Raw genomic sequence first — 25,663 nt, 5'->3', positions numbered from 1 at the left:
AACAGGTGTAGTAGACCTCACAGTGAAATGCTGAATACAACAGGTGTAGTAGACCTCACAGTGAAATGCTGAATACAACAGGTGTAGTAGACCTCACAGTGAAATGCTGAATACAACAGGTGTAGTAGACCTTACAGTGAAATGCTGAATACAACAGGTGTAGTAGACCTCACAGTGAAATGCTGAATACACCAGGTGTAGTAGACCTCACAGTGAAATGCTGAATACACCAGGTATAGTAGACCTCACAGTGAAATGCTGAATACAACAGGTGTAGTAGACCTCACAGTGAAATGCTGAATACAACAGGTGTAGTAGACCTCACAGTGAAATGCTGAATACAACAGGTGTAGGAGACCTTACAGTGAAATGCTGAATACAACAGGTGTAGTAGACCTCACAGTGAAATGCTGAATACAACAGGTGTAGTAGACCTCACAGTGAAATGCTGAATACAACAGGTGTAGTAGACCTCACAGTGATATGCTGAATACAACAGGTGTAGTAGACCTCACAGTGAAATGCTGAATACAACAGGTGTAGTAGACCTTACAGTGAAATGCTGAATACAACAGGTGTAGGTAGACCTCACAGTGAAATGCTGAATACAACAGGTGTAGTAGACATCACAGTGAAATGCTGAATACAACAGGTGTAGTAGACCTTACAGTGAAATGCTGAATACTACAGGTGTAGGTAGACCTCACAGTGAAATGCTGAATACAACAGGTGTAGTAGACCTTACAGTGAAATGCTGAATACAACAGGTGTAGTAGACCTCACAGTGAAATGCTGAATACAACAGGTGTAGTAGACCTCACAGTGAAATGCTGAATACAACAGGTGTAGTAGACCTCACAGTGAAATGCTGAATACAACAGGTGTAGTAGACCTCACAGTGAAATGCTGAATACAACAGGTGTAGTAGACCTCACAGTGAAATGCTGAATACAACAGGTGTAGTAGACCTTACTGTGAAATGCTGAATACAACAGGTGTAGTAGACCTCACAGTGAAATGCTGAATACACCAGGTGTAGTAGACCTCACAGTGAAATGCTGAATACACCAGGTTTAGTAGACCTCACAGTGAAATGATTACTTACAAGCCCTTAACCAACAATGCAGTTTTAAGAAAAATAAGTGTTAAGTAAAAAATAGATGATAAAAATAATAGTAACTAAAGAGCAGCAGTAAAATAACAATAGGTATATTCGCTACAAGCCTTAACATCTGCTAAACATGTGACCAATAAGACTTGATTTGATATACAAGAGGTACAGAGTCAATGTGGAGGCTATATACAGGGGGTACCGGTACAGAGTCAATGTGGAGGCTATATACAGGGGGTACCGGTACAGAGTCAATGTGGAGGCTATATACAAGGGGTACCGGTCCAGAGTCAATGTGGAGGCTATATACAGGGGGTACCGGTACAGAGTCAATGTGGAGGCTATATACAGGGGGTACCGGTACAGAGTCAATGTGGAGGCTATATACAAGGGGTACCGGTCCAGAGTCAATGTGGAGGCTATATACAGGGGGTACCGGTACAGAGTCAATGTGGAGGCTATATACAAGGGGTACCGGTCCAGAGTCAATGTGGAGGCTATATACAGTGGGCACCGGTACAGAGTCAATGTGGAGGCTATATACAGGGTGTTACGGTACCGAGTCAATGTGGAGGCACTATACAGGGTGTACCAGTACAGAGTCAATGTGGAGGCTATATACAGGGGGTACCAGTACAGAGTCAATGTGCAGGCTATATACAGGGGGTACAAGTTAGTCGAGGTAATTGAGGTAATATATACATGTAGGTAGAGGTAAAGTGATTATGCATAGATTATAAACAGAGAGTAGCAGCATAAACTAACATAGTCTGGGTAGCCATTTGATTAGCTGTTCAGGAGTTTTATGGCTTGGGGGTAGAAGTTGTTAAGAAGCCTTTTGGACCTAGACTTGACGCTCCGGTACCGCTTGCCGTGCAGTAGCAGAGAGAACAGTCTATGATTAGGGTGGCTGGAGTCTTTAACAATTTTTAGGGCCTTCCTCTGACACCGCCTGGTATAGAGGTCCTGGATGGCAGGAAGCTTGGTCCCAGTGATGTACTGGGCCGTACTCACTACCCTCTGTAGTGCCTTGCGGTCGGATACCACTCCACTGACTCAATTCCAGCCATTTATATGAACTGCCTCCACTGATAGATGCTATAGACCCCACTGAGTCTTTTCAACCCCACTTTTACCTCTATTTGACGTCTAAATGTACATTTGCTTTATCTTGGCCAGGTGGCAGTTGGACATCAGAACTTGTTCTCAACTGGCCTACCTGGCTAAATAAAGGTGAAATAAAAAATAAATAAAAATAAAAGTTTTTTTTCTCTGCAGTCTAATGTTGTGAACATATCAATCTGGACATTGTATTTTTCAATAGGGGTTAAAAAAAAAAAAATCTTCAGAAACATATTTGTAATTGTTTTCATAAAGTCCTTCTTGCATTTGCTTACACGCACAATAAAAATGGACATTGATTAAAATGTAATGTATTTTGAAAATAGTTATCCACATTTATGTGTTTTGAAATGCGGGCTTTTATTTTGAATGATTCCTCATTACCATACAAAGTGACGTCAATGTTTGTGCTGCTGGCAGAATACTAGTCTGGTTCGTCTGTATCCACAACACGTAAGTACATAAACAAACACGTTTTGGTAATATTTGATTGTTTTTCAGCTAGACTCATACAGTAACGATAAAACATGGTTTGACCGTCTAAATGTACATTGAAGAATATATTGCTTCTATATTAGTGCATCGTTGATTGGTCGTGAGGCTTCGTCACAGCTCTAACGTTAGCAATCTAGCTAGCTAGCGAGCCTCTCTTTCTGTTTTTCCCAGTGACATTGCAGAATGATATGCATATAACGCGTTTTATCTTTATGCACATACACATTATTTCTAAATACGATTACAATTGTGCATGTAAAGGCAAAAGCAGATTTTATCCAGGCGATTCAGTATGCGCACATCTGTAGCACGCAGCCAGAATCATACACAAAGACGAATGAGTGTAAGCCAACTGGCTAGCTCTGTTAATACTGTGTTAATACTTACTAACGTTAGTTAATAATGTAGTGTCGTTTCAATGTCTGGGACATGAAACTGGAAATATAAAAAATGTTTGACAGTTGCCTCCCAAAATAGGGTTTAGTATTCATTGACATTGGTATGAATGTAACGTTACTCAGGGTAGCTAGCTAATTCATGTGCTTTGGAGGCAAAAACATGAATCCTACGGTAGTAACCTGAAAAACCATCAGATTGATTTGACAACTATTACCATGTTGAGGTTATTTCTGTTTTCCAGTTGTTCCCTGATGATGTAGCTACAGTATTCATTTATCTACCTAGCGATGTATCGGATTTATCAACCTAGCTATCTATACTGAACAAAAATATAAACGCAACCATTTCAGAGATTTTACTGAGTTGCAGTCCATATAAGGAAAATCAGTCAAGTGAAATAAACGAATTAGTCCCTAATCTATGGATTTCACATGACTGGGGGAGGGACACAGCCATTGATGGGCCTGGGAGGGCATATGCCCACCAACTTGGGAGCCAGGCACTGCCAATCAGAATTCGTTTTTTGTCCTGGCTAAATTTCCAATCTGGCCCTGATACCGTCATGGCCACCTAATCATCCCCAGCTTCCAATTGGCTCATTCATCCCCCTTCCTCTCCCCTGTAACTATTCCCCAGGTCGTTGCTGACAATGTGTCCTCAGTCAATTTACCTGGTAAAGTAAAACATCGACCTAGCAAGCTATTGGATTGATCTACCTAACTTGCTTCTCTGGATTTGTCACACAGTGAATTATAAGTGAAATAATCTGTCTGTAAACAGTTGGGAAAAAATTACTTGTGTCATGCACAAAGTAGATGTCCTAACCGACTTGCCAAAACTATAGTTTGTTAACAAGAAATGTGCGGAATGGTTGAAAAACTAGTTTTAATTTCTCCAACCTAAGTGTATGTAAACTTCCGACTTCAACTGTTCCACAAACCTCTGATGTGTGTTTTTGCTGTTATAAACGGGTTACTAACGTAACTAGAACAGTAAAAAAATTAAATGTTTTGTCATACCCATGGTACACGGTCTGATATACCATGGCTTTCAGCCAATGGTACATCAACTCTATATATTCTTTGGTGCTGACCAAAAGTAAACTGTGTGTGTGAGAGATGGCTGTGTGTTTGGTCCATTTTAATGGTGCTAATGTTTTTTATTCCAGGTTGGGAGTATGACGCAGGCAGTGCAGACGAATGGGGTGCAACCCCTCAGTAAGACATGGGAACTCAGTCTGTATGAGCTACAAAGGACTCCACAGGTAGGGGAGCACATTTACTGTAACACCTCTCTGTCTCTGAGCTACAGAGGACTCCACAGGTAGGGGAGCACATTTACTGTAACACCTCTCTGTCTCTGAGCTACAGAGGACTCCACAGGTAGGGGAGCACATTTACTGTAACACCTCTCTGTCTCTGAGCTACAGAGGACTCCACAGGTAGGGGAGCACATTTACTGTAACACCTCTCTGTCTCTGAGCTACAGAGGACTCCACAGGTAGGGGAGCACATTTACTGTAACACCTCTCTGTCTCTGAGCTACAGAGGACTCCACAGGTAGGGTTGCTTTTAACTTTTAGTTTTAAAAGTTTTATTACGTAGATTTGAGTGTTTCACAGATCAGGGTTCGTATATGTCCTGACATGGCTGCAGACACCGAACACCATCACTAGCTGCGTTAGACTTAGCCCTAGTTCAAACACCTCTCTGTCTCTGAGCTACAGAGGACTCCGCAGGTAGGGGAGCACATTTACTGTAACACCTCTCTGAACACCATCACTAGCTGCGTTAGACTTAGCCCTAGTTCAAACACCTCTCTGTGGCTAAGAGTGGAGACGGAGCCGTCTGATCCCGTAGAGTGTGCCTCCTATGACATTTGACCATAGTTTGGCAGCTGTTTTCTGAGTGGCTGAAACACTCCTCTGTTTCTGTCGGGAGAAATGGTAATGCGTGTTAATTGCAGGCAGATAATGGTGGATGTGGTAGCGAAGCAACAATGGAAGCACAGTAATGGCCTTGGATTGGACTTCTGTGAGGAGGGGAGCAGCTCTATTTAAGCTATAAGGTCTGAGGAGGTGTGGTATATGGCCAATATACCACGGCTAAGGGCTGTACTAGGACACAACGCGGAGTGCATGGATACAGCCCTTAGCCGTGGTATATTGGCCATAAACTACAAACCCCTGAGGTGCTTTATTGCTATTATAAACTGGTTACCAACGTAGTGTTTTGTCATACCGTCTCAAATACCATGGTTTTCCGCCAATCAGCATTCAGAGCTCGAACAACCCAGTTTATAATATACGGTATTGATCACAGCATAGGCTAGCCAATCAGTTCATATATTACAGGAAGGCTCCTCATTGATTCCTTTGTAAAACAGAGTTCTGAAATCTGAAGACTTTACGTTAACCGAGACCCATTAAATGCGTCATATTCACTGTTTCCAACATGAACTTCTGTGTGAATCGTCTTTTTAGTGAAATAAAACGTTTGTTACGTTACAGCCTTATTCTAAAATGGATTAATTCAAATATTTTCCTCATCAATCTACACACAATACCCCAGAATGACAAACAGTTATTTAAAAAAAAAAACATTTTTGTTGAATACAAAAACAGAAATGCCTTAGACCCTTTGCTATGAGACTTGAAATTGAGCTCAGGTGCATCCTGTTTCCATTGATCATCCTTGAGATGTTTCTACAACTTGATTGGAGTTCACCTGTGGTAAATTCAATTGATTGGACATGATTTGGAAAGGCACACACCTGTCTATATAAGGTCCCACAGTTGACAGTGCATGTCGGAGCAAAAACCAAGCCATGAGGTCGAAGGAATTCTCCGTAGAGCTTCGAGACAGGATTGTGTCGAGGCACAGATCTGGGGAAAGGTACCAAAACAAATTCTGCAGCATTGAAAGGTCCACAAGAACACATCATTATTAAATGGAAGAAGTTTGGAACCACCAAGACTCTTCCTAGAGCTGGCCGCCCGGCCAACCTGAGCAGTCGGGGGAGAAGGGCCTTGGTCAGGGAGGTGACCAAGAACCCGATGGGGACTCTGACAGAGCTCCAGAGTTCTTCTGGAGATGGGAGAACCTTCCAGAAGGACAACCATCTCTGCAGCACTCCACCAATCAGGTCTTTATGGTAGACTGGCCAGAAGGAAGCCACTCCTCAGTAAAAGGCACATGACTGCCCGCTTGGAGTTTGCCAAAAGGCACCTAAAGGACTCTGACCATGAGAAACAAGATTCTCTGGTTTGATGAAACCAAGATTGAACTCTTTGGCATGATTGCCAAGTGTCACATCTGGAGGAAACCTGGTACCATCCCTACGGGGAAGCATGGTGGTGGCAGCATCATGCTGTGGGGATGTTTTTCAGCGGCAGGGACTGGGAGACTAGTCAGGATCGAGGGAAAGATGAACGGAGCAAAATACAGAGAGATTGATGAAAACCTGCTCAGGACCTCAAACTGGGGCTGTATAGGGTATACAATATATAGGACCAGAGTTAGGCATATGTTTTCATCTGTTTGTGTCCACCCCCCCCTGTACAGGAGGCCATCACAGATGGGCTGGAGATCGCGGTCTCTCCCAGGAGCCTGCACAGTGAGCTGATGTGTCCCATCTGTTTGTCCCCTGTAGGAGGCCATCACAGATGGGCTGGAGATCGCGGTGTCTCCCAGGAGCCTGCACAGTGAGCTGATGTGTCCCATCTGTCTGGACATGCTGAAGAACACCATGACAACCAAGGAATGTCTGCATCGCTTCTGTGCTGACTGCATCATCACCGCCCTCAGATCAGGGTATGTCCCCCTACCCTATAGTAACCTACCCTATAGTAACCTACCCTACCCTACCCTATAGTAACCTACCCTACCCTATAGTAACCTACCCTAATCTACCCTACCCTAACCTACCCTACCCTATAGTAACCTACCCTACCCTATAGTAACCTACCCTAATCTACCCTACCCTACCCTATAGTACCCTACCCTATAGTAACCTACTCTTCCCTTCCCTACCCTATAGTAACCCACCCTACCCAACCCTATAGTAACCTACCCTAAAGTAACCTACCCTACCCTATAGTAACCTACCCTACCCTATAGTAACCTACCCTAATCTACCCTACCCTACCCTATAGTACCCTACCCTATAGTAACCCACCCTACCCAACCCTATAGTAACCTACCCTAAAGTAACCTACCCTACCCTATAGTAACCTACCCTAAAGTAACCTACCCTACCCTAAAGTAACCTACCATACCCTAAAGTAACCTACCCTACCCTAAAGTAACATAACCTACCCTATAGTAACCTACCCTAACCTACCCTACCCTAAAGTAACCTACCCTAAAGTAACCTACCCTACCCTAAAGTAACCTACCCTACCCTAAAGTAACTTACCCTACCGTAATCTACCCTAAAGTAACCTAACCTACCCCTCATCACTACCTCAGATCAGGGTATGTCCCCCTACCCTAAAGTAACCTACCCTAAAGTAACCTACCCTACCCTAAAGTAACCTACCCTACCGTAATCTACCCTACCCTAATCTACCCTAAAGTAACCTAACCTACCCATCATCACCGCCCTCAGATCAGGGTATGTTCCCCTACCCTAAAGTAACCTAACCTACCCTAAAGTAACCTACCCTACCCATCATCACCGCCCTCAGATCAGGGTATGTTCCCCTACCCTACCCTAAAGTAACCTACCCTACCCATCATCACCACCTCAGATCAGGGTATGTCCCCCTTACCTAAAGTAACCTAACCTACCCTAAAGTAACCTACCCTACCCTAAAGTAACCTTACCTACCCTAAAGTAACCTAACCTTACCTACCCTAAAGTAACTAACCTACCCTACCATAAAGTAACCTACCCTAAAGTAACCTAACCTACCCTAAAGTAACCTACCCTAAAGTAACCTCACCTACCCATCATCACTACCTCAGATCAGGGTATGTACCCCTACCCTACCCTAAAGTAACCTAACCTAAAGTAACCTAACCTACCCTAAAGTAACCTAACCTACCCTAAAGTAACCTAACCTACCCTAAAGTAACCTAACCTACCCTAAAGTAACCTACCCTAAAGTAACCTACCCTAAAGTAACCTACCCTAAAGTAACCTACCCTAAAGTAACCTACCCTAAAGTAACCTACCCTAAAAGTAACCTACCCTAAAGTAACCTACCCTAAAGTAACCTACCCTAAAGTAACCTAACCTACCCTAAAGTAACCTAACCTACCCTAAAGTAACCTAACCTACCTTAAAGTAACCTAACCTACCTTAAAGTCACCTAACCTACCTTAAAGTCACCTAACCTACCCTAAAGTAACCTAACCTACCCTAAAGTAACCCAACCTACCCTAAAGTAACCCAACCTACCCTAAAGTAACCCACCCTACCCTAAAGTAACCCTACCTACCCTAAAGTAACCATACCTACCCTAAAGTAACCTTACCTACCCTAAAGTCACCTAACCTACCCTAAAGTCACCTAACCTACCCTAAAGTAACCCAACCTACCCTAAAGTAACCCACCCTACCCTAAAGTAACCCACCCTACCCTAAAGTAACCCACCCTACCCTAAAGTAACCTTACCTACCCTAAAGTAACCTTACCTACCCTAAAGTCACCTAACCTACCCTAAAGTAACCTAACCTACCCTAAAGTAACCTTACCTACCCTAAAGTAACCTTACCTACCCTAAAGTCACCTAACCTACCCTAAAGTCACCTAACCTACCCTAAAGTAACCTAACCTAACCTAAAGTAACCTAACCTACCCTAAAGTAACCTAACCTACCCTAAAGTCACCTACCCTAAAGTCACCTAACCTACCCTAAAGTCACCTAACCTAAAGTCACCTAACCTACCCTAAAGTAACCTAACCTACCCTAAAGTAACCTAACCTACCCTAAAGTAACCTAACCTACCCTAAAGTCACCCACCCTACCCTAAAGTAACCCACCCTACCCTAAAGTAACCCACCCTACCCTAAAGTAACCCACCCTACCCTAAAGTAACCCACCCTACCCTAAAGTAACCCACCCTACCCTAAAGTCACCTTACCTACCCTAAAGTCACCTTACCTACCCTAAAGTCACCTTACCTACCCTAAAGTCACCTAACCTACCCTAAAGTCACCTACCCTACCCTAAAGGCACCTACCCTAAAGTCACCTACCCTAAAGTAACCTAACCTACCCTAAAGTAACCCACCCTACCCTAAAGTAACCCACCCTACCCTAAAGTAACCTTACTTACCCTAAAGTAACCTTACCTACCCTAAAGTCACCTTACCTACCCTAAAGTCACCTTACCTACCCTAAAGTCACCTTACCTACCCTAAAGTCACCTAACCTACCCTAAAGTCACCTACCCTACCCTAAAGGCACCTACCCTAAAGGCACCTACCCTAAAGTCACCTACCCTAAAGTCACCTACCCTAAAGTAACCTAACCTACCCTAAAGTCACCTAACCTACCCTAAAGTCACCTAACCTACCCTAAAGTCACCTAACCTACCCTAAAGTCACCTAACCTACCCTAAAGTCACCTAACCTACCCTAAAGTAACCTACCCTAAAGTCACCTACCCTAAAGTCACCTACCCTAAAGTAACCTACCCTAAAGTCACCTACCCTAAAGTCACCTACCCTAAAGTCACCTAACCTACCCTAAAGTCACCTAACCTACCCTAAAGTCACCTAACCTACCCTAAAGTCACCTAACCTACCCTAAAGTCACCTAACCTACCCAAAAGTAACCTAACCTACCCGAAAGTCACCTACCCTAAAGTCACCTACCCTAAAGTCACCTACCCTAAAGTCACCTACCCTAAAGTCACCTACCCTAAAGTAACCTAACCTACCCTAAAATAACCTAACCTACCCTAAAGTAACCCAACCTACCCTAAAGTAACCTACCCTAAAGTAACCTACCCTAAAGTAATCTACCCTAAAGTAACCTAACCTACCCTAAAGTAACCTACCCTAAAGTAACCTAACCTACCCTAAAGTCACCTAACCTATCCTAAAGTCACCTAACCTACCCTAAAGTAACCTAACCTACCCTAAAGTAACCCAACCTACCCTAAAGTAACCTAACCTACCCTCAAGTAACCTAACCTACCCTAAAGTAACCTACCCTAAAGTAACACAACCTACCCTAAAGTAACCTACCCTAAAGTCACCTACCCTACCCTAAAGTAACCTACCCTAAAGTAACCTACCCTACCCTAAAGTAACCTACCCTAAAGTAACCTACCCTAAAGTAACCTACCCTAAAGTAACCTACCCTACCCTAAAGTAACCTACCCTAAAGTAACCTACCCTACCCTAAAGTAACCTACCCTAAAGTCACCTAACCTACCCTAAAGTAACCCAACCTACCCTAAAGTAACCTACCCTAAAGTAACCTAACCTACCCTAAAGTAACCTACCCATCCTAAAGTAACCTAACCTACCCATCCTAAAGTAACCCTAACCTACCCATCCTAAAGTAACCCTAACCTACCCTAAAGTAACCTTACCTACCCTAAAGTAACCTACCCTACCCTAAAGTAACCTACCCTAAAGTAACCTACCCTACCCTAAAGTAACCTAACCTAAAGTAACCTAACCTACCCATCCTAAAGTAACCTAACCTACCCATCCTAAAGTAACCCTAACCTACCCTAAAGTAACCCTAACCTACCCTAAAGTAACCCTAACCTACCCTAAAGTAACCTTACCTACCCTAAAGTAACCTACCCTACCCTAAAGTAACCTACCCATCCTAAAGTAACCCAACCTACCCTTATGTAACCTACCGTAAAGTAACCTCTCCTAGCCTGACCTAAAGTAACCTACCTACCTCTAACTAGTCTTGTGCTGACTGCATCATCATTGCATTCAGATCAGGGTAAAGGTTCTGATAAAGACTTGTTATGTAGCCTACCCTACCCATGTTCACACGATGCTCCTCAGTTTGACCACTGTTGACACTAATCTATTAGTTTGGTCTCAGACACTGATTACCATGTCTGTGTGTTTTTAATCAAAGTCCTGATTGACTGCAGATAACTTTAGTTTCACAGGACGTCGTCACCACCACAGGGTTAATGTCCTGTGTAACGAGGGAGTCAGGCTCTCATTGTAAATAAGAATGAGTTATTTTATTGACCTGCCTGGTGAAGGACAGCTAAAAAGGACCTAGCTCGGTCTAACTCGGTCTGTTCCCCCTAGCAACAAGGAATGCCCTACGTGCAGGAAGAAGCTGGTGTCTAAGCGGTCCCTGCGGCCGGACCCTAACTTTGACGCCCTCATCAGTAAGATCTACCCCAGCAGAGATGAGTACGAGGCCCACCAGGAGAGGGTTCTGGCCCGCATCTCCAAACACAACAACCAGCAGGCCCTGTCCCACAGCATCGAGGAGGGCCTCAAGATACAGGCCATGAACAGGTACTGTATCCTGACCTTTAACCCCTGTCCCACAGCATCAAGGAGGCCTCAATATACAGACCATGACTGTACTGCTCCTCACTATTTCCCATGTAGGTGTCTCCTCACCAACAAAAACTGACCCTATGGTACAGAATATGTTTCCAGAACAATGGTCTAATTGAATGTTACTTTATCCAATGGAATTGAAATCCTCTCTGCTCTTCCCTCCTCCCACCACTGGGTGTCCCCACCTCCCTTCAGGCTGCAGCGAGGGAAGAAGCACCAGCTGGAGAACGGGAGTGGGGTGGAGGACAACGGTGACTCCTCCCACTGCAGCAACGCCTCCGTCCACTCTAACCAGGTACAAGGAAACCTTCATTCCCGCGTAGGGTTGCAAAATTTTGATAAATTCCCAGGTTTATCAGAAATCCCGGTTGGAAAATTCCCACGGTCAAGAGGGGGGAAAAAGCTGGAAATCCTGAATCCTCCAACCAGGACTTCTTGAGCCTGGGACTTTTGATTAAAGGAGCTGTTTTTTTTCTTCTCACCCCTAATCACGTCTATCAAATACCTAAACGGCAATGAGTAAAGTTGAGCCGTGTCAGCACGTCACTGACATAATGTGTGAGGGTAGGATATATATGTGGCTGTACGAGACCTGTATGACATGGGATGGGTAGCGTGCAATGTAATGTACCATGTTATTATGAGGCTATAAATGCATGCATATAAATATACATTTTGTTGAGTAAAGATCAATACTAGCAGGAACATTAGAGCGGGGACACATTAGACCAGGGACACATTAGAGCAGGAACACATTAGAGCGGGGACACATTAGAGCGGGAGAGCAGGAACACATTAGACCAGGAACACATTAGACCAGGAACACATTAGAGCGGGAACACATTAGAGCGGGAACACATTAGAGCGGGGACACATTAGAGCGGGGACACATTAGAGCAGGAACACATTAGACCGGGAACACTTTAGACCGGGAACACATTAGAGCAGGAACACATTACAGCAGGGACACATTAGAGCAGGAACACATTAGAGCAGGAACACATTAGACCAGGAACACATTACAGCAGGGACACATTAGACCGGGAGAGCAGGAACACATTAGACCAGGAACACATTAGACCGGGAACACATTAGACCGGGAACACATTAGACCGGGAACACATTAGAGCGGGAACACATTAGAGCGGGGACACATTAGACCAGGAACACATTAGAGCAGGAACACATTAGAGCAGGAACACTTTAGACCGGGAACACATTAGAGCAGGAACACATTAGAGCAGGAACACATTACAGCAGGGACACATTAGAGCAGGAACACATTAGAGCAGGAACACATTAGACCAGGAACACATTACAGCAGGGACACATTAGACCAGGAACACATTAGACCAGGAACACATTAGAGCAGGAACACATTAGAGCGGGAACACATTAGACCGGGAACACATTAGACCGGGAACACATTAGAGCGGGGACACATTAGACCGGGAACACATTAGAGCGGGGACACATTAGAGCGGGAACACATTAGAGCGGGGACACATTAGAGCAGGAACACATTAGAGCGGGAACACATTAGAGCGGGAACACATTAGACCGGGAACACATTAGACCGGGAACACATTAGACCGGGAACACATTAGACCGGGAACACATTAGACCGGGAACACATTAGAGCAGGGACACATTAGAGCAGGGACACATTAGAGCAGGGACACATTAGACCAGGAACACATTACAGCAGGGACACATTAGAGCAGGAACACATTAGAGCAGGAACACATTACAGCAGGGACACATTAGAGCAGGGACACATTAGAGCAGGGACACATTAGAGCAGGGACACATTAGAGCAGGGACACATTAGAGCAGGGACACATTAGAGCAGGAACACATTAGAGCAGGGACACATTAGAGCAGGGACACATTAGAGCAGGGACACATTAGAGCAGGGACACATTAGAGCAGGGACACATTAGAGCAGGGACACATTACAGCAGGAACACATTACAGCAGGAACACATTAGAGCAGGGACACATTAGAGCAGGAACATTCTCCCGTCTTCTTGCTGTAACATGTTATCCCCTGGGTTGGACTCAGCGACTCTTTCCCCCAACAAATGTAAAGCAGGAGGCGGGGCCAAGCATCAAGCGTACCAAGACGTCAGATGACTCTGGTCTGGACATGGACAACGCTACAGAGAACGGAGGAGGAGGAGACGTGGCCGTGGACGGAGCCAGCGAGATAGAACTGGTGTTTTGTCCTCATCCTACGCTCATGGACAAGGAGGACACCGTGCAGACCAGGTGGCTTTGTGGGAGGGGTTAACGTGTGGGAGGGAGGGAGGGGTTAACGTGTGGGAGGGAGGGGTTAACGTGTGGGAGGGAGGGGTTAACGTGTGGGAGGGAGGGAGGGGTTAACGTGTGGGAGGGAGGGAGGGGTTAACGTGTGGGAGGGAGGGGTTAACGTGTGGGAGGGAGGGAGGGGTTAACGTGTGGGAGGGAGGGAGGGGTTAACGTGTGGGAGGGAGGGGATAACGTGTGGGAGGGAGGGAGGGGTTAACGTGTGGGAGGGAGGGAGGGGTTAACGTGTGGGAGGGAGGGAGGGGTTAACGTGTGGGAGGGAGGGAGGGGATAACGTGTGGGAGGGAGGGAGGGGTTAACGTGTGGGAGGGAGGGAGGGGTTAACGTGTGGGAGGGAGGGAGGGGTTAACGTGTGGGAGGGAGGGAGGGGATAACGTGTGGGAGGGAGGGAGGGAGGGGATAACGTGTGGGAGGGAGGGAGGGAGGGGATAACGTGTGGGAGGGAGGGAGGGGTTAACGTGTGGGAGGGAGGGAGGGGATAACGTGTGGGAGGGAGGGAGGGAGGGGATAACGTGTGGGAGGGAGGGAGGGGATAACGTGTGGGAGGGAGGGAGGGGATAACGTGTGGGAGGGAGGGAGGGAGGGGTTAACGTGTGGGAGGGAGGGAGGGGTTAACGTGTGGGAGGGAGGGAGGGGTTAACGTGTGGGAGGGAGGGAGGGGTTAACGTGTGGGAGGGAGGGAGGGGTTAACGTGTGGGAGGGAGGGAGGGGATAACGTGTGGGAGGGAGGGAGGGGATAACGTGTGGGAGGGAGGGAGGGGATAACGTGTGGGAGGGAGGGAGGGGATAACGTGTGGGAGGAGGGAGGGGTTAACGTGAGGGAGGGAGGGGTTAACGCTTGTGTGTGTGGGAGGGGATACGTGTGTTGTTATCTAAGTCTCTGGTCCAAGGCCCCTGGCTGAAGACATTAAGTAACGTGTGTGTGTGTGTGTGTGTGTGTGTGTGTGTGTGTGTGTGTGTGTGTGTGTGTGTGTGTGTGTGTGTGTGTGTGTGTGTGTGTGTGTGTGTGTGTGTGTGTGTGTGTGTGTGTGTGTGTGTGTGTGTGTGTGTGGTAGTGTTGAGTTTGTTCCCAGGTACATCAAGACGTCGGGTAACGCCACAGTCGACCACCTGTCTAAGTACCTGGCTGTGCGTCTGGCCCTGGAGGAACTGAGGAAGAACGGAGAGGCCAGCCCCGTCAATGTAGACGCTGCCTCCGAGAAACAATACACCATTTATATCCCTACAGCCAACGGCCAGTTCACGGTAATAATACAATATATTACTACAAATACTACTACAATACACCATCTAATAATACAATACTACCGCTATTACTGCTACTTCCACCACTATTACTACCACTATTACTACCACTATTACTATTACTATCACTATTACTACCACTATTACTACCACTATTACTACCACTATTACTACCACTATTACTACCACTAATACTACCACTATTACTATTACTACTACTATTACTACTACTATTACTACCACTATTACTATTACTATCACTATTACTACCACTATTACTACCACTATCACTACCACTATTACTACCACTATTACTACCACTAATACTACCACTATTACTATTACTATCACTATTACTACCACTATTACTACCACTAATACTACCACTATTACTACTACTATTACTACCACTATTACTACCACTATTACTACTATTACTACCACTATTACTACTATTACTACCACTATTACTACCACTAGTATTACTACCACTATTACTACCACTATCACTACCACTATTACTACCACTATTACTACCACTATCACTACCACTATCACTACCACTATCACTACCACTATTACTACCACTATTACTACTACTATTACTACCACTATTACTACCACTATTACTACCACTATTACTACCACTATTATAGTGACTACCACTATTACTACCACTATTACTACCACTATTACTACCACTATCACTATTACTACTACTATCACTACCACTATTACTACCACTATTACTACCACTATTACTACCACTATTACTACTACTATTACTACTACTATCACTACCACTATTACTACCACTATTACTACCACTACCACTATTACTATCACTACCACTATTACTACTACTATCACTACCACTATTACTACCACTATTACTACCACTATTACTATCACTACCACTACCACTATTACTATCACTACCACTATTACTACCACTATTACTACCACTATTACTACCACTATTACTACCACTATTACTACCACTACCACTATTACTATTACTATCACTACCACTATTACTATCACTACCACTATTACTACTACTATCACTACCACTATTACTACCACTATCACTACCACTACTACTACCACTACTACTACCACTATTACTACCACTACCACTATTACTACTACTATCACTACCACTACCACTATCACTACTACTATCACTACCACTATTACTACCACTGTTACTACCACTATCACTACCACTATTACTACCACTATTACTACCACTATTACTACCACTATTACTACCACTACTACTACTATCACTACCACTATTACTACTATTACTATTACTACCACTATTACTACCACTATTACTACCACTATTACTACTATCACTACCACTATTACTACTATTACTATTACTACCACTATTACTACCACTATTACTACCACTATCACTACTACTACCACTATTACTACTATTACTACCACTACCACTATTACTACCACTATTACTACCACTATTACTACCACTACCACTACCACTATTACTACCACTATTACTACTACTATCACTACCACTATTACTACTACTACTATTACTACCACTAGTATTACTACTACTATTACTACCACTATTACTACTACTATTACTACCACTGCCACTTTCACTACCACTATTACTACCGCTATTACTACCACTATTACTACCACTATTACTATTACTACCACTATTACTACCACTATTACTACCACTATCACTATCACTACCACTATTACTACTACTATCACTACCACTATTACTACCACTACTATCGCTACCACTATTACTAGCACTATCACTACCACTATCACTACCACTATCACTACCACTATCACTACCACTATCACTACCACTATTACTACTACTATCACTACCACTATTACTACCACTACTATCACTACCACTACCACTATCACTACCACTATTACTACCACTATTACTACCACTATCACTATTACTACCACTATTACTATCACTATTACTACCACTATTACTACCACTATCACTACCACTATTACTACTACTATCACTACCACTATTACTACCACTACTATCACTACCACTATCACTACCACTATTACTACCACTATTACTACCACTACTACTACCACTATTACTATCACTATTACTATCACTATTACTACCACTATCACTACCACTATTACTACTATCACTATTACTACCACTACCACTATTACTACCACTATTACTATCACTATTACTACCACTATTACTATCACTACCACTATTACTATCACTACCACTATCACTATTACTACCACTATCACTACCACTATTACTACCACTACTACTACTATCACTACCACTATTACTACTATCACTATTACTATTACTACCACTATTACTACCACTATTACTACCACTATCACTACCACTATTACTACCACTATTACTACTACCACTATTACTACTACCACTATCACTATTACTATTACTACCACTATTACTACCACTATCACTATTACTATTACTACCACTATTACTACCACTATCACTGCCACTATTACTACCACTATTACTACCACTATTACTACCACTATTACTACTACTACTATCACTACCACTATTACTACCACTATTACTACCACTATTACTACCACTATCACTATTACTATCACTATTACTACCACTATCACTATTACTACCACTATTACTACCACTACCACTATTACCACTACTACCAATATTACTACCACTATTACTACTACTACCACTACTACTACCACTATTACTACCACTACCACTACCACTATTACTACCACTATCACTACCACTATCACTACCACTATTACTACCACTGTTACTACCACTATTACTACCACTATCACTACTACTACCACTATTACTACTACTACCACTATTACTACCACTATTACTACTACTATCACTACCACTATTACTACCACTATTACTACCACTACTACTACTATCACTTCCACTATTACTACTATTACTATTACTACCACTACTACTACCACTATTACTACCACTACCACTATTACTACCACTATTATTACTACTACTATTACTACCACTATCACTACCACTATTACTACCACTATCACTACCACTATTACTACCACTATTACTACCACTGCCACTTTCACTACCACTATTACTACCGCTATTACTACCGCTATTACTACCACTATTACTACCACTATTACTACCACTATTACTATCACTATCACTACCACTATTACTACTACTATTACTACCACTACTATCGCTACCACTATTACTACCACTATCACTACCACTATCACTACCACTATCACTACCACTATTACTACTACTATCACTACCACTATTACTACCACTACTATCACTACCACTATTACTACCACTATCACTACCACTATCACTACCACTATTACTACCACTATTACTACCACTATCACTATTACTACCACTATTACTATCACTATTACTACCACTATTACTATCACTACCACTATTACTACTACTATCACTACCACTATTACTACCACTACTATCACTACCACTATTACTACCACTATCACTACCACTATCACTACCACTATCACTACCACTATTACTACCACTATTACTACCACTATTACTACCACTATCACTACTACTACCACTATTACTACTATTAGTATTACTACCACTACCACTATTACTATCACTATTACTATCGCTATTACTACCACTATTACTACCACTATTACTACCACTACCACTATTACTACCACTACCACTATTACTACCACTATTACTATCACTACCACTATTACTACTACTACCACTATTACTACCACTACCACTATTACTACCACTATTACTACCACTATTACTATCGCTATTACTACCACTATTACTACCACTACTACTACTATCACTACCACTATTACTACTATCACTATTACTACCACTACCACTATTACTTCCACTATTACTATCACTATTACTACCACTATTACTATTACTACCACTATTACTACTACCACTATCACTATCACTATTACTACTACCACTAGCACTATTACTACCACTATTACTACCACTACCACTATCACTATTACTACCACTGCCACTATTACTACCACTATTACTACCACTATTACTACTACTACTATCACTACCACTATTACTACCACTATTACTACCACTACTATCACTACCACTATTACTATCACTATTACTATCACTATTACTACCACTATTACTACCACTATCACTATTACTACCACTATTACTACCACTACCACTATTACTACCACTACCGCTATTACTACCACTGTTACTACCACTGTTACTACCACTATTACTATCACTGTTACTACCACTACCACTGTTACTACCACTACCACTGTTACTACCACTACCACTGTTACTACCACTACCACTATTACTACCACTATTACTACCACTACCACTGTTACTACCACTGTTACTACCACTGTTACTACCACTATTACTACTACTGTTACTACCACTATTACTACCACTATTACTACCACTACCACTATTACTATCACTACCACTGTTACTACCACTATTACTACCACTATCACTACCACTATTACTACCACTGTTACTACCACTATTACTATCACTACCACTGTTACTACCACTATCACTACCACTATTACTACCACTATTACTACCACTATTACTACCACTACCACTACTACTACCACTATTACTACCACTATTACTACCACTACCACTATTACTATCACTACCACTGTTACTACCACTATTACTACCACTATCACTACCACTATTACTACCACTGTTACTACCACTATTACTACCACTGTTACTACCACTATTACTACCACTATTACTACCACTATTACTACCACTACCACTATTACTACCACTATTACTACCACTACCACTGTTACTACCACTATCACTACCACTGTTACTACCACTGTTACTACCACTGTTACTACCACTGTTACTACCACTGTTACTACCACTGTTACTACCACTGTCACTACCACTATCACTATTACTACCACTATTTCTACCACTGTTACCACTATTATTACTACCACTATTACTACTTCCACTACCACTATCACTACCACTACCACTATTACTACTACTACCACTACTACTACCACTATTACTACTACCACTATCACTACCACTATTACTACCACTATTACTACCACTATTACTACCACTATTACTACCACTATTACTACCACTATTACTACCACTATTACTACCACTATTACTACTACCACTATCACTACCACTATTACTACCACTATTACTACCACTATCACTACCACTACTACTACCACTACCACTATTACTACCACTATTACTACCACTATTACTACTACCACTATCACTACCACTATTACTACCACTATTACTACCACTATTACTACTACCACTATCACTACTATTACTACCACTACCACTATTACTACCACTATTACTACCACTATTACTACCACTATTACTACCACTGTTACTACCACTGTTACTACCACTGTTACTACCACTATTACTACCACTATCACTATTACTACCACTATTACTACCACTACCACTATTACTACCACTACCACTATTACTACCACTATCACTATTACTATCACTATCACTACTATTACTACCACTACCACTATTACTACCACTATTACTACCACTATTACTACCACTGTTACTACCACTATTACTACCACTGTTACTACCACTATTACTACCACTGTTACTACCACTATTACTACCACTATCACTATTACTACCACTATTACTACCACTATTACTACCACTACCACTATTACTACCACTACCACTGTTACTACCACTATCACTACCACTGTTACTACCACTATCACTACCACTGTTACTACCACTATTACTACCACTATTACTACCACTGTTACTACCACTATTACTACCACTGTTACTACCACTGTTACTACCACTATTACTACCACTATTACTACCACTATCACTATTACTACCACTATTACTACCACTATTTCTACCACTGTTACCACTATTATTACTACCACTATTACTACTTCCACTACTACTACTACCACTACTACTACCACTACCACTATTACTACCACTATTACTACTACTACCACTACCACTATTACTACCACTATCACTACCGCTATTACTACCACTATTACTACTGTTTCTACCACTATTACCACTATCACTACCACTATTATTACTACCACTACCACTACTACCACTATTACTACCACTATCACTACTACTATTACTATCACTACTACTACTACTATCACTATTACTACCACTATCACTACCACTATTATTACTATCACTATTACTATCACTATCACTACCACTATTACTACCACTATCACTACCACTATTTCTACCACTATTACCACTATTTCTACCACTATTACCACTATCACTACCACTATTATTACTACCACTATTATTACCACTATCACTACCACTATTATTACTACCACTATTACTACCACTATTACTACCACTATTACTACCACTATTACTACTACTATTACTACCACTATTACTACTACTATTACTACCACTATTACTACTACTATTACTACCACTATTACTACTACTACTACCACTATTACTACTACTACTATTACTACTACTATTACTACCACTATTACTACCACTATTACTACTACTATTACTACCACTATTACTACTACTATTACTACCACTATTACTACTACTATTACTACCACTATTACTACCACAATTACTACTACTATTACTACCACTATTACTACTACTACTATTACTACCACTATTACTACCACTAGTATTACTACTACTATTACTACTACTATTACTACCACTATTACTACCACTATTACTACCACTATTACTACCACTATTGCTACCACTATTACTACCACTATTACTACCACTACCACTATTACTACCACTACCACTGTTACTACCACTATCACTACCACTGTTACTACCACTATCACTACCACTGTTACTACCACTATTACTACCACTATTACTACCACTGTTACTACCACTATTACTACCACTGTTACTACCACTGTTACTACCACTGTTACTACCACTATTACTACCACTATCACTATTACTACCACTATTACTACCACTATTTCTACCACTGTTACCACTATTATTACTACCACTATTACTACTTCCACTACTACTACTACCACTACTACTACCACTACCACTATTACTACCACTATTACTACCACTATTACTACTACTACCACTACCACTATTACTACCACTATCACTACCGCTATTACTACCACTATTACTACTGTTTCTACCACTATTACCACTATCACTACCACTATTATTACTACCACTACCACTACTACCACTATTACTACCACTATCACTACTACTATTACTATCACTACTACTACTACTATCACTATTACTACCACTATCACTACCACTATTATTACTATCACTATTACTATCACTATCACTACCACTATTACTACCACTATCACTACCACTATTTCTACCACTATTACCACTATTTCTACCACTATTACCACTATCACTACCACTATTATTACTACCACTATTATTACCACTATCACTACCACTATTATTACTACCACTATTACTACCACTATTACTACCACTATTACTACCACTATTACTACTACTATTACTACCACTATTACTACTACTATTACTACCACTATTACTACTACTATTACTACCACTATTACTACTACTACTACCACTATTACTACTACTACTATTACTACTACTATTACTACCACTATTACTACCACTATTACTACCACTATTACTACTACTATTACTACCACTATTACTACTACTATTACTACCACTATTACTACCACAATTACTACTACTATTACTACTACTATTACTACCACTATTACTACTACTACTATTACTACCACTATTACTACCACTAGTATTACTACTACTATTACTACCACTATTACTACCACTATTACTACCACTATTACTACCACTATTACTACCACTATTACTACCACTAGTATTACTACTACTATTACTACCACTGTTACTACCACTGTTACTACCACTATTACTACCACTATTACTACCACTATCACTACTACTATTACTACTACCACTATCACTACTACTATTACTACTACTATTACTACTACCACTATCACTACTACTATTACTACTACTATTACTACTACCACTATCACTACTACTACTATTACTACTACCACTATCACTACTACTATTACTACTACTACTATTACTACTACTACTATTACTACCACTAGTATTACTACTACTATTACTACCACTATTACTACTACTATTACTACCACTATTACTACCACTATTACTACTACTACTATTACTACTACCACTATTACTACTACTACTATTACTACCACCACTATTACTACTACTATTACTACCACTATCACTACCACTATTACTACTACTACTACCACTACCACTATTACTACCACTATTACTACCACTATTACTACCACTAGTATTACTACCACTAGTATTACTACCACTATTACTACCACTATTACTACCACTATTACTACCACTATTACTACCACTATTACTACCACTATTACTACTACTACCACTATTGCTACCACTATTACTACCACTATTACTACCACTATTACTACCACTATTACTACTACTACCACTATTACTACCACTATTACTACCACTATTACTACTACTACCACTGTTACTACCACTATTACTACCACTATTACTACCACTATTACTACCACTATTACTACCACTAATACTACCACTATTACTACCACTACCACTATTACTACCTACTACTATTACTACTACTACCACTATTACTACCACTATTACTACCACTATTACTATTACTATCACTATTACTACCACTATTACTACTATGAGACTTAGTGCATTCATCTTAACGTAGATGGGTTGGACAACCACGTCAGAGTAAGTAGCAAAAGGTCAAGTATGTCAATCAGTATTTCCTGGTGACCTTTACCCTAGTGTTATCTCATGTCACTCTTGTCACTGAGGAGACCTTGTCTATCTGTAACTTGTGAACTGTGGGAAAAATGTCCTCCTGAGGACGATGAACATCAACCAATCATCTGTCCTCTAGGTGCTGAACGGGTCTTTCTCTCTGGAGCTTGTCAGTGAGAAGTACTGGAAGGTGAACAAGCCCATGGAGCTGCACTTCGCCCCCACCAAGGAGCACAAGTAGACCAGCTGGAGTACACCTGGGGGGTAGACCGCCTGGAGGACACCTGGGGGGTAGACCGCCTGGAGTACACCTAGGGCACCCTATTTCCTATGTAGGGCTCTGGCCAAAAGTAGTGCACTATATAGGTAATAGGGTGCCCTTTAGGACACAGCCCTGGATGAGACCTGCCTGGAGGACGAGGTGTCTAATGGACTCTCTCTACATCTCTCTCTCTACATCTCTCTCTCTCTCTCTACATCTCTCTCTACATCTCTCTCTCTACATCTCTCTACATCTCTCTCTCTACATCTCTCTCTCTACATCTCTCTCTACATCTCTCTCTCTACATCTCTCTCTGTCTGGTGTGAATTTGTTGGTAACAAGTTAGTATAGGGGGTATGTATAAATGTATCTGATCACTAGCCAGGCAGAACCTCATCGTAAGCATTACTCGAGACGTCACTGCCATTCCAGGGTGGCGTTCAGGAGGGCACTGAACGCTGCTGCTAGAAATGCCATAGATTTGTCATGATTTCTTACTCTACATGTCAGATAAGCATGTATGTTCTCTCTCTATCTACATCGCTCTCTCCAGGGCTGTCTACCTGCTACCTGCTCTCTGTGTTTAGGTCCTAATACTGAGGTGGTAGTTATAGGGCCTTCTACCAGCTCTCTGTGTTTAGGTCCTAATACTGAGGTGGTAGTTATAGGGCCTTCTACCTGCTCTCTGTGTTTAGGTCCTAATACTGAGGTGGTAGTTCCAGGGCCTTCTACCAGCTCTCTGTGTTTAGGTCCTAATACTGAGGTGGTAGTTATAGGGCCTTCTACCAGCTCTCTGTGTTTAGGTCCTAATACTGAGGTGGTAGTTATAGGGCCTTCTACCTGCTCTCTGTGTTTAGGTCCTAATACTGAGGTGGTAGTTATAGGGCCTTCTACCTGCTCTCTGTGTTTAGGTCCTAATACTGAGGTGGTAGTTATAGGGCCTTCTACCAGCTCTCTGTGTTTAGGTCCTAATACTGAGGTGGTAGTTATAGGGCCTTCTACCTGCTCTCTGTGTTTAGGTCCTAATACTGAGGTGGTAGTTATAGGGCCTTCTACCTGCTCTCTGTGTTTAGGTCCTAATACTGAGGTGGTAGTTATAGGGCCTTCTATCTGCTCTCTGTGTTTAGGTCCTAATACTGAGGTGGTAGTTATAGGGCCTTCTACCTGCTCTCTGTGTTT

General features: G+C 42.0%; 1 protein-coding gene across 3 annotated transcripts; it reads left to right on the top strand.

The window, feature by feature from the left end:
- The first annotated feature begins 2,607 nt into the window (after positions 1-2,607).
- Positions 2,608-24,788, top strand: LOC139550050 (E3 ubiquitin-protein ligase RING2). 3 transcript variants are annotated; one of them, XM_071360634.1, is made up of 8 exons: positions 2,608-2,686; positions 4,296-4,391; positions 6,779-6,939; positions 11,370-11,585; positions 11,829-11,928; positions 13,729-13,904; positions 15,017-15,206; positions 24,362-24,788. In XM_071360634.1, exons 2-8 carry the CDS (start codon positions 4,305-4,307, stop codon positions 24,461-24,463), a joined length of 1,032 nt encoding a protein of 343 aa, XP_071216735.1. In that variant the 5' UTR covers positions 2,608-2,686; positions 4,296-4,304; the 3' UTR covers positions 24,464-24,788. The 3 variants fall into 3 exon arrangements, with proteins under 3 accessions (XP_071216735.1, XP_071216734.1, XP_071216733.1); XM_071360633.1 differs by having other exon boundaries at positions 13,726-13,904; XM_071360632.1 differs by having other exon boundaries at positions 13,699-13,904.
- Positions 24,789-25,663: the final 875 nt, after the last annotated feature.

The sequence above is a fragment of the Salvelinus alpinus genome, chromosome 23, assembly GCF_045679555.1.
Source record: "Salvelinus alpinus chromosome 23, SLU_Salpinus.1, whole genome shotgun sequence".
Classification (NCBI taxonomy): Eukaryota; Metazoa; Chordata; class Actinopteri; order Salmoniformes; family Salmonidae; genus Salvelinus; species Salvelinus alpinus.
Note: the sequence above shows the minus strand (reverse complement) of the source record. Positions and strands in the feature narration are given on the sequence as shown.

Bases quoted from the DNA above. Each gene is read 5' to 3' on its own strand.
- LOC139550050 (XM_071360632.1), top strand. From the start codon at position 4,305: ATGACGCAGGCAGTGCAGACGAATGGGGTGCAACCCCTCAGTAAGACA. The intron at 6,940-11,369 runs GTATGTCCCCCT...TGTTCCCCCTAG, and splicing joins ATCACCGCCCTCAGATCAGG to CAACAAGGAATGCCCTACGT. The intron at 13,905-15,016 runs GTGGCTTTGTGG...TGTGTGTGGTAG, and splicing joins GAGGACACCGTGCAGACCAG to TGTTGAGTTTGTTCCCAGGT.